The sequence below is a fragment of the Plectropomus leopardus genome, chromosome 11, assembly GCF_026936395.1.
Source record: "Plectropomus leopardus strain MGB_pleo_1.0 chromosome 11, ASM2693639v1, whole genome shotgun sequence".
In the NCBI taxonomy this organism is placed as follows: Eukaryota; Metazoa; Chordata; class Actinopteri; order Perciformes; family Serranidae; genus Plectropomus; species Plectropomus leopardus.
The window spans coordinates 816,465-828,558 of record NC_142186.1 but is presented as its reverse complement, the minus strand read 5'-3'; the positions used below and the strand labels follow the sequence as shown (position 1 = coordinate 828,558).

General features: G+C 40.2%; 1 protein-coding gene across 1 annotated transcript in view; it reads right to left on the bottom strand.

The window, feature by feature from the left end:
• The window catches only part of LOC121945791 (IgGFc-binding protein-like), a 69,697-nt gene that overhangs the window by 49,354 nt on the left and 8,249 nt on the right, over positions 1 to 12,094 (bottom strand). Inside the window, exons 4-8 of the mRNA XM_042490126.2 lie at positions 10,355 to 11,013; positions 9,237 to 9,670; positions 7,732 to 7,895; positions 2,381 to 2,557; positions 920 to 1,145 (exon numbers count right to left, since the gene is read on the bottom strand). Of these exons, the coding sequence (XP_042346060.2) occupies positions 920 to 1,145; positions 2,381 to 2,557; positions 7,732 to 7,895; positions 9,237 to 9,670; positions 10,355 to 11,013 (1,660 nt within the window). The remainder of the gene's footprint in view (positions 1 to 919; positions 1,146 to 2,380; positions 2,558 to 7,731; positions 7,896 to 9,236; positions 9,671 to 10,354; positions 11,014 to 12,094) is intronic.

Sequence of the window (12,094 nt, the reverse complement as noted above, 5' to 3'; positions counted from 1 at the left end):
AATCCTGCACACTAGACCCTTAACCCTTTAAAACCTGAGTCAACGTCACTTTTCTTGTGTTGCATTCATTTCAGAAGCATTTAAACATCTGGAACCTTGCGATATTGATTTGATTTCCAGAAGAAAACGTGAGAAAGGCATTGAGCAACTTTGTTCGGCAAATTGCAAGAAATTAGCCAATTTAGATCTTAAAAAATAAATAAATAAATACATTCTAGGAAAAATGTCATGAAAGACATAATTATAGATATCCTATTATGTGTTTTAAATTATGTTACAGAATTGTTATAATTTTTAAGTTCCTTTTTTTACTGCTTGTTTCTTTCTTTCTTTCTTTCTTTCTTTCTTTCTTTCTTTCTTTTGTGCTCATATTCAGATTTTCTTGTAACTTTTTAATAATTTCATGCTAATTTTTTGGGCCATTTCTTGTTGCGTTGCTCATCGCTTTCTTTCAGGTTTTAAAAGCATACCATATGCTGAGTGAGGTGCAGACACAGAGATGGTCTTACCCATGCATAAGTCAGAAACTCAAAGTGACTGATAATATCTCATACTCTGATTTATAGAATTGTTGACTTTAAAATACCCGCAGAGTATTTGGCCTTTGACAGTTATATATATCTACCATCTGGATTGTCTTCTTTCAGCTGGACTCTGCTTGGACTGTCAACAGTCAACATCCACTGACTATCTCATGTCATCCTTGCAGAGATGACTCCCTGAGTCTCTCCATGCAGCAAGGGGCTCAAAACATCCTCCACCTCTCTCTCCATGCCCTGCACAGCAGTTCAACACTTCTGTGTAGAAAGTGCAATCTTTACCTCTGTTGGATATTTGCGGTTACATGTTGGCCACATCGGACAACTTGTTGCACCTAAACATCTCTCCTCCTGTTATCCCTTTATGTCCCCTTCCTCACCTTTTCTCACAGGCAGGTCATCGCTTGGGTCTCCGTTGTAGTTTCCACAGAGACCTCCAAGATGATCATAGTAGGAGGATGGCACAGTGATGTACAGCCTCATGTTCCAGTCATATTTCACACTCAGGCCAAAGTCAGTGGTGAGTTGGGCATAGACTCCACTCTGCACCACAGAGACCTTACCACCTAACAGACTGACAGGCAAGTAGTGAAGCTCTCCATTCACCTGAGGGTCATAATATAACGATCAATGTCTGACTCTAACACTGCATATGTGGTGAAAACTGTAAATACAAACAAGATGAGCTTGTGAGAATGTTGTGTGTAAAAAGCAAAGAGAAGTGTGTGAGAGAATAAGAAATGATGAAAAGCTCACAGCCTCCAGCAGAGCAGTGAAGCTGTTCTTGCATTAGCTGAATAGCATCAGCTGCTTTATTCATGTGTCACCAGTTGCTTGTCTACTGGCTCAGCTGGCACAATGTCTGCTAGCATGTTTCCTGCCGGCCAATAACTTTTGGCTGTTAAATAGCAGTGTTATCTTACAGAGAGTGAAAGTAAACCTGGGACTTCCTGTTCAAAATCTTATTCACATTTCTAATAAGGCAAACAAGTCAATTTCACTCTGACACCCACACATTTGGTGCTGTAAATAACTAAACAGTACATTCCAATCATGCTCGGAATTTACAAACTGTGCCAGAGTGTGATCCAGCACGCAGAGTGAGGGTTTCCAAACATACCTAAAGTAGTCATTTGGTGAGAGGGGGGGCTTAGTTAGTGATGTAAGCAGGTTCCTGCTACCAATCAGCCAATAGTAAAATTCAGTAGCAATAGCGGGTTACAACCTTTAGAGGGCAGTCACTTTGTTTATTTTTACACAGTAGAATTTAAATACTTTGCACTCAGATGTCAAGAGTTTGACCTGACTCAATCAACAGCACTAATAAATACCCATGTAATATATATATATTTATATATATATATATATATATATATATATATATATATGAGTATGTGGTACAGTTCTTTTCAATTTAGAGAACAGTAGTACATTTTAAAAGCAGTATTGTTGTTTACCTGGCAGTATTTTATATGCCAACAACACAGTGTGGCAGATGCAACAGTGTTCTTCTAAAATGGATATATTACAGTCTGAAACAAATAAAACAATGCTTGTTGTCCTTGTGTTTGAGCTGTTACTTTTCATAATCTGAAATTTCACAAACCACACTTTCTCTTCTGTAACAGATATGATGCAGGTCCTTTTGGCTAAACAAAATTCACATTTGCATGAATTGGTAAATTGATTGATGAAGGCTAATGTGACATGATGTGGGGGAGGACTGCTGGTTGCTCTTTGTTTGGTGTGTTTGTTTCATACAGTTGTCTTTAGATGTGAACACTGGTGGTAATATTGACTGATAGTTACAGGAGATGAAAGCAGATAGAGGAAGCAGTTACCTGTACTCTATTTTTGATTCTGCCGATGATAACTGTCTGCTTGTAAACAGTGACAGTCACAGTCCTCACATATGAAACTCGACGGTTGCCTCGGTGGTCATTCTTAGTTGTCACAGTAAAAGGCACAAGGTCAGCTGCCATCTTTGCAACTGTGGTCAGGATGTATGTGCAGGAACCCTGAAAGGACAAATTCATGTTACTGGCCAACAGAAGCAAAGTCCATTTTTAACATTTTGGCAGCTCCTCTTTCAGTAAGAGGCCATGGCTAATCCAGCAGATAAATAACATGCTCCATTCTACCACTTTTGCAAACACGATTATTTTCTAAATAAGTCATCATGTAGTGCTGATGAATATTCTTACTTGGTGACATGCTACAGGCATTATATGTGAGTGCAGTCACAGTGCAGACGCTCTTCTTGCTTGCTCTCTGCTTAGCTTTTATTTTTCCTATTTTTTTTCCTTTTTTTTCTTTTTGTCACAAACTCTAACACATTCAAGGAGGTTCCCTACAATGATGAAATCATTTGGAGGATAATCTTTGACATTTTTGTATCGGGATTATCCACTTTTTTTTCAGAGGAAACTAGGTGTATTGATACAGAGCCATGGCAAGGGATGGCTCGGACCAGTGGGAGCTGCAATCTGAACAGACCCTGTGTTACAAGAATGTGTTGAATCCTGTAAAATAAATCCTGTAAAGCCAGAAATGCTGGAAATATCTACAGGGAATCGCTGTGCTACAGACGAGGATTTTTACACTTGAAGCAGAAAGAAGACTTCATGAGACACTCCCAATAACATCCAATGGTAAGATAGCTAAGTCTACCTCAAAAATTTTAAACCTGGATGACACAGTGTCTTTCCCAAAACTTGCTAGAATGGGACCCGAACAGACTGATATCACTGCCGCCTGGCATACACTTGGTGCTAAGCCAAAACAGAAAAGAATCAGAAAAACAAATGCTGGTATCACAGGGAGAATTACAGCACCGCCAGGCATACAGCTAAGAAACAAATATCAACCACTGTCTGAACTAACTGTGAACAAGCCAGAGAGCAATTTTATAAATGGGAAGCAGGAAATTAACAATGATCAGATTCACAAGGGGAAACGTGTAATTTGCTAAGGCATTAAAGAAGAAGAAGCACAAGGCACTCAAGGACAAAGGATCTGTGCCAGAGGTGAGGGCGAGAGAAATCCTGCTTGTGGGTGAAGGTGCTATCAGTGCTGTAAACAATGAGAGGATCATCACATGCAGCTATCCAAGTGCTGAGGTCAGTGACATAACTGGACTTCTTTCCCAAGAGCTGTCAAACCACCCTGGAATCAAACAGGTCATCGTGCATGTGGGAGCTGTTGACGCCAGGAGAGGAGAATCTGAAGTTTTAAGAAAGGATTTAACTTTTTAACAGACTTGACAAGCTGAAAGTTCAGTCATTCATCAGTGGGCCTCTCACAACAATTGACAGAGGGAGCAATAGGTTCAGTCGCCTCCCTGCTTTGAATACTCGGCATTTTAATGTCTGTGAAGGAAGAAACTTTATTGGTAACTTCAACCTGTTTTGGGAACGGGTGAAGCTCTTCAACTGAATGGGTCCCCACCTGAATGGATGTGGACTGATGTGCCTGACAGACAATCTCCTCCACTGTCTGAGGAAGAAAAAACATACCAAGCCTCCTCTCCGTCAGCCAAAGTCTCCCCTGCAGAGGGAGAGCCAGCCCCAGGATAAAAACTTGAAAAATGACACTGCTCCACCTGCCTTCCCTGTGAATTTTCCTTCACCACCCCTACCTCGACCCCAGCCCTGGATCTCATCATCACCCAACCCCTGCCTCTGACCCCATCACCAACCCAACCCCAGCCCCGGATCCCCCCACCTGTATCTTCACTCTCCTCTGATTGTCTGACATCCTTTCCCTCCCCTGTCTCACCTCTCAGGTTCACAAGCCAGATGGAGGACTTGGTAAAGTCTGGGATTAAAATGATCCCACTCACCCCTAGTATGGCCAGATCTCAGGCACTGTGATCACCCGTACAAAACCCACAAACACCCACCCAGTTTACCTGCCCCCAAAAGCCTCCCAGGTGCCCTGCCCCTCCCTCCTCAGCCACACATAGTCGGCCACCTCGGCCTGCACCCAGACTCCTGGCTTCTAAGGCCTTAGGCAGCACAGGGTCATCTGCTATCACTGTGTGCAGCCACTAGGACACCCTAGGCCTCTACTGTCCCAGAACTGTTCCTCATTATCTGTCCTTTAGCAATCTGAGGCTCGGGGAGAGAATAAACATCCTGAGTACAATCGCTCCAGTCTCAAGGCAAAGAATAGATAAGAGGGTGACAGTAAGATCCTCCAATCCTAAAAATCTGATTCAAATTCCCTGTCAGCAGAGGATCTCAGGCCCTGCTCCAACAAACACTAGCTGTACTTAATATCAGATCCTTGGGTAATAAATCACTGATTCAATCAATGATTTTATAACCTCTTATAAGCTTGATTTTATGTTTTTTACTGACATTTGGGTGGACAACAAAAATGGAAATGCTGGTCTTATGGAATCCACCCGAGCAAATTTTAGATTTTAATTTTAAAATTTTAGAGTTTAAAGCACGACAGAACAAAAAAGGAGGTGGTGTCTGTGCCCTTTTCAGGGACAGATTTCTTTATTAGAAGCTGTCATATGGTGAGTTTTTGTCTTTTGAATATATGTCATTTAAAATGGAAGTGGAATTCTCTCAATGTATCTTATATACAGTGATTTACAGGCCACCAAAATACTCTTCAAATTTTCTTGATGATTTTACTGAGATGCTTTCAATTATTTGCACAGAATTTGACTGTGTTGTTATCATGGGTGATTTTAATATACACGTGGATCATGTCTGTGAGAAAAATGCCACGCAACTCTCTGCAATACTTAAACATTTGATCTTTGTCAACATATGAGAGAGCCAACCCACAATAGAGGACACACTCAATCTCAAACCATGTTGATGATCTCTTGAACCCCTGCACTTCTGAAATTGCAAATGTAATTAACACCATTGCTCCTGTTAAGATGAAATTAATCAGTCAAAGGCAAAACGCACCGTGCAGAAACACTCCTTCTGTAACGCCCAGAAAAGGGAGTGCTGGAAAGCAGAACGAAAATGACGTAGGTCAAAGCTTCACATCAATTTTAAAATCTATAAGGAAAACATACGCATTTATAATTTGACCTTGAGAAGTCATTTTTCTCTGAGATCATCAACAGAAACAGTAACAATTCACGTGTGTTCTTTGCTACAAAGGACAGATTAACTAACCCTCCAGTTCCAATATCTCCAGAACTAGTTTCCACCAGCAAATGTAACGAGTTTGCAGACTTTTTTAATAGCAAGGTTCAAGGCATCAGACTTGCAATTAACTCTTCAATGCCAAAGAATAATGAGCCATCACTGCAGGCTTCACAAGGTAACTTGCTAAGTATGAAACAATTTAAGGCCATCAGTGACAAATCACTGGAAGAAATTATCTCCCGTCTCATTTCCTCCGCCTGCTGCCTTGGTGTTTTACCCACTAGCTTCCTTAAAACTGTTCTGAGCAGTCTGAAACAACTCACTCTTATATTTAATCTGTCTCTCCAATCTGGCACTTTTCCAAATGCTTTGAAAACTGCAGTCATCAAGCCTCTTCTAAAGAAGAGCAGCCTGGATGCCACTGTACTGAACAACCATCAGCCGATTTCAAACTTACCATTTTTTAGTAAAGTTAATAAAAAAGTTGTCCACCAGCAACTTAGCTGCTTTTGAAGACTAAACAATTGCTATGATAACTTTCAGTCAGGATTTCGGTCCCATCACAGCACTGAGACTGCACTCATAAAGGTAATAAATGATATCCACCTTAACACCAATTCCGGCAATTGACACAGTGGACCACACAATTTTATTACAAAGACTAGAAAATTGGGTCGGACTCTCTGGCACTGTCCTTAAATGGTTCAAGTCCTATCTTCATGACAGGAAGTACTTTGTCTCAATAGGAAACTATAAGTCAGAGAAGATGACTATGACATGTGGGGTCCCACAGGGATCCATTTTGGCACCCCTCTTGTTTAATCTCTATATGCTTCCATTAGGCCAGATTATGCAAAATAACAAAGTAGCCTACCACAATTATGCAGATGACACACAGATATACATATCACTTTCACGTCTGTGTCACTGTATTGAGCAAATCAATGATTGGATGCATCAAAATTTTCTTCAACTCAATGGAGATAATACTGATATCATTGTCTTTGGGCCACAGAAAGAAAGGCAGAGTGTTCGCTCTCACCTTGAATCCCTCTTTCTCATAACTCAGAGTCAAGCAAAAAAGCTTGGGGTTATCCTGGACTCTGATTTCCACAGTCACATCAAATCAGTAACTTCATCTGCCTACTGTCATATAAAAAACATTGCCAGAGTCAGAGATGAGAGATCTTGAAAGGCTCACCCACGGCTTTATTTCTAGTATGTTATATTACTGCAACAGTATGTTCGTAGGCCTTTCAAAACGGCAACTTCAGCTTATTCAGAATGCTGCTGCGAGAGTCCTGACAAAAACTAGGAAATATGACCACATAACTCCAGTCCTAAAATCCTTACACTGGCTACCTGTCACTCAGAAAATTGATTTTAAAATCTCACTACTAGTCTACAAATCAATCTGTGGCTCAGCAGCAAAATATATCTCTGACATGCTTGTGACATATGAACACTCAAGGATCCTCAGAACATCAACGGCCGGCCTACTGAGCATCCCAAGAGTCAGAACTAAACATGGTGAAGCAGCATTTTGTTATTATGCAGCACAAACCTGGAATAATCTCCCAGATGAGGTTCATCAAGTCCAGACTTTGATCACTTTTAAGGCAAAGCTAAAAACATTCCTTTTTCACACTGCCTACTCCACCTGCTGACTAACTAACTTATTTTTAAATTTGATTTTAAATCATTTTAAAATGATCTTTTTATCTTTGCACCTCTTGTCTGCACTTTTTTTTAGTAATTTAGTAATTGATTTCAACTTGCTTATTTTACCTCTTTCTTTTTTTATTGTAAATCTGTATCTTTTATTATGTTTTTATATTTTATTACTTTGTAAAGCACTTTGAATTTCCCTGTGTATGAAATGTGCTATACAAGTAAAGCTGCCTTGCCTACAACAGTGCAACTGTAGAAAGAAAGAGAACAAGAAAAAGAGAGAGACTGAAAGAATTGCAAAATTGAATATCGTCCTGTTCTTGTGGACATGTGAGGACCATTGCCTTGGCCAACCAATGTCGTAACGAAAGATATTGTCTTAGATCGCCCAAGCCTACCTGGAAGTCATAGTGTCGACCATCAAATGTCATGTAGTGGGGGTCACCTATTGCATGGCAGGTTGCTGTAGAAACATGGACGCATTCTCCGTTCACGCAATGTTCCTTTACTCGACATTTCATCCCCTCACAGGGATCTGGGGGTGGTGTGGGAGAGGAACCACCTATAGGAAATACAAACACACCATATACAGTACATATACAGGTGGCACCATTACAGATACATTTTAGTGTGCTGTCATTAAGTGCAGTACTTTTCACATATGCACTAAACCATATCAATTCTTTCTCGCCCTTTTCATCCAGAAATAAAGTGCCATCTCTTCAGTTAGTCAGAGAAAACATTATGCATTGTTAAGTTGGTATGTGGGAAAATTTAACTGAGATAATTAAACAATTTTACACATAAGGGTGTACTTTACGTCATTTGTGGCTTGTGCCAAGGTCCATAACCATCATGACTAGTGCTGGACTGAGTAGTTTTTAGTTTGAAGTTAAGTTTGCCTTTTTATGTTCAAATATCACTTTTATTCAATGTTTATAATGTATTTGTTCAAAACATGCTGTTTTTTGTCATCTTTGTAATAGTTTAGAGTTTATGCCATCAAAAAGTTGCTGGTTACATTTTATTATACCAACAGTTTAACATATTTCCTTGAATTAATGGCAGTGTTTGCCCCAAGATGAATGATGTTTATATGAAGCATCTCTCATCCCTGGCCATACAAACTAAGTCTAAATCAAGCGCCGAAATTGTCTTGTTTAAGCGAAATAGTCAATAAACTGTGCAAAATGGCTTTAAAATGCAGATAATCATTGGTTTTCTTTGATAATTTGTTCATGAAAATATTTTGAAAACCCATTCTTCTCATCCACCTCCAACTATTCAGTCTGAGTGACAGTAACAGTGCGTGCTGTGCTTGTGAGCTATATTCTAGCATCTATCTTTATGGTACTGGTCCTGATGCTGCATTATTGTGACTGTCACCTGTTAAAGGCATTTAAGTTATTAGGAGATGTATTATTATAGGAACTATGGCATTCTGGTGGACAATCTGCTACCCTGGAGCCTAAATGTACACAGGTGCAACTAACCTTGTGTACAGATTAATGTCAACTGTTGTCTGTGTCATATTGTTTGTGCTTTATGTGTTTTTATTATGTTTTTACACTTGCTACAACACAAATTGTCCTCTGGGACAAATAATAAATTGAATTTTATTCATCAAAGCTAAGTCCACCAATAAATCAAAATGAACAACAATGATCCAATTTATAGCAGCTTTGTTGCCCCCTGTATTTTGCTCCAGCTGTGGCAGTTACAATGTTGCCATGGAAATAGCGGAGTAATAGGAAGGTGGAAGGTGTTCTGCTATGCTGATTTCAGCACTTTCCAGATGTCTTGTTGACCAATCCGATTGCTTGGTCAAAACTGCTTGTTGTATAATAATCCATTATTTTCAAAGGTGTGTGTATAGGAACCCTAAGTGTGTGTGTGTGTTTACCTTCAGAACAAACTCCAGCAATGCCATATGAATGGCGGTGTTGTCCACCGTAGGCGTAGACAAGCATTTCGGCATCACCTTCCACCATCACATGACGCTGCTGTGTCCCCATGGGGACATTAGACCACACCCAGCTCCTATCTGCCAGGAGGATTCTCCATTTTGGTGATTGGCAGCGTCCACTCACACACAATTTGACACTTCTTGCCCCCTCCCTCTCTGACAGAATAGAAACAAAATTTTGAAGTCCACCAACTGTATCCACAGCCCAGTCAGTGGCAGACCTGCTGGTAGGAGTCACTGTTATTAGGAACGGGTCATATGGACTGTTGTTGCTCAGAAGCAGCACCATGACTTTCCTGTTGCTCTTGACAACCATTGGCTGTTTTAAGGACACCCTCTGCATGTTGACATCCCCAGGTCTTCTTAGTCTCCTGTTGATGTAGGTGTTATTTTGTTAATTAGTTAGATAAGAGTAGTTCAAGTTTGCACAGAGCAAAAACATTCTCATTTACAGTAAATATTTCTGTTAAAATATATCAAATTAATATGCATCTTATAATATAGTTGGCCAGTACAAGATAAAACCTAATAAACAATATTAAATGTCCAGTGGATCCAGTTTGTTCAGTTGTCAGAGAGTTGACCTAACTATGGCATTTTGATCTTGTGATAACAATTGGTCATATATATGAGAGAGATCATAACAATCACCAAACCAAGTTGAGTCGTAGTGAATGTTTGTGTCAAATTTGAAGAAATTCACTCAAGGTGTTCTTGAGATATTGCCCTGACAAGAATGCGACAGACAAGGTCACATTAACCTTGACACTTGACCTGTGGCCACTATAATCTAATCAGTTCATGGTGGCATAAAAAATGTTTTCCTTGTTTATAACTTATGACCAATATAAGATGGAAACAAGAATACGTGCAGCTATTTTATTTTATTAAAGGATGAAAAACCTGAAAAGAAAACCAAAAAACCAAAACTGAATTCTGATCCTTCTTCTCTGTGGATTGAATGCTTAGGTTGAACAATGGGATGATACATTGTTATATCGGACGGAGGGACAGACCATGTCAGTGTATTATAATAAAATAATATTCAACTCAACTGTTTTACTGAGTGTAGGCCCTTTTGCAGTGTCACCACAGTGTTGCCTTCAACAGCCACTATGGCTGCCCAGTTTCTGGCCTTACAGTAGCCAGTCCTGGGTATAATGTATTCTTTGCCCAGTTGTGCCACAGCGGGGAGCTGTTCATACACATGGTCACAAAAACGAACCAAAGACAGACACTGGTGGCCTGCCAGCACAGCTATGGGCTTCTGGGATCGAATCTGCATGCCTGTCAGACTGTTATGACTTCGCACCAGGTAGGTATCATAGGGTGCCAAGTTAACTGTCACTGGCCTCCCACGATACCACCGTGAAAAACCCCTGAGCTTCACATTAGCATGAGGTATGATGGTGATCTTATTCTGGCTATTGCCATTAACAATAGCCACCAGTTTGTCCATGCAATAGGGGCCTCCTGAGGGTGTGTACACAAAGTATTCAGTACCCAGCTCCTCTACTGGGGAAATCACTGTGCCATCTCCTGTTGCTTTGCGTCGGTTGAAGGACACCACAGAGATTGCAGCACTGGATGAGATTCGAACCGCTGACTTTGCAGTAACAAACTGCCTCTGCAGCTCAGATCTACATGGCAGAGAAACCCAACGGCTTTCACCTGCAGAGAGAGTCAGCCGCTGAGAGAAACCCACTGAAGCCACCTGTAGATCACAGATCATATGTTTAGATTTATTGAACATTTATTAGCTACATGAAAACAAATTGAACATTGTCTTTTTTTGGAAATGCTAAATGAGCCTATTGCTAGTAAGAGTAATGCCAGATATCACAACACAGCACAGTCAGGCTCAGGTAAAGCACATCAGTGATTTCTAACATCTTATACATGTTAAAAATTATTTGCTGAAAATGTGAAAACACAAAAAAAAACTGTGTAGTACTGATATGTGTTATACTAGTTTTTATACAATAGTTATACTATTGCTAAACAGTTAATCACCATTTCTATGTCCAGGATGTTTTTTTGGCAGGCCTAAAAGCCTGCTTGATGATGTACAGGAACCATTCTTAACATAACCCCCCCCATCCAAGTGTCCATCCTTTCACAGTGGCTCCATCTTTATATCAGCTCCCTCAGTAAACACACAGTACTGCTCAGTTTTTCAACAGTTTTAAACCTAATTTTATATACTTTCCAATTCTTTACTCATTTAAATTTAGCTGGGTGGTAATAGTACATTTTTATGTGGTGTGACAGACTCTACACATATATTTTTGCTTTAACTGGACTTCAATTGACTCACAATTTTAGAGTGCAAAATGTTGCCACTTAAATGTACTAGTGCAGATCTCGCTAAAAGCAATACTGCTCGAAACTTTCTTGAGAACTACTCATATAAACAGCTTCACATTTTCTTTCTTCCTGAGCGATACATCATTGTGAGTACATTGAGCTGAAAATGGCTGTCTTTCATCTGGATAGAAACTAAGGAGAGGGAGCTGATACCCTTCCCACCAAAGTTATGTGCAAGCAGGTTTTTCAAACATGGGTAAACCTGCTTAATATGAATGACTGGCTTCATTGCCTCTGCCAGTGACCTCACTGCTTCAGCACACAAGTCTGCCTTTCTGTCAGTTTGTGTGTGTGTGTGCGACGTCAGGGACAGGCAGGAGAACAGGTAAACAATAGACAGCACCAGGAACAGTGGGCTTATTCAGTCTCTCTTTCAAACTTGGTGCAGATGTATTTGGAATAATGTTTTAGTGCTGCTTAGGTGGAGA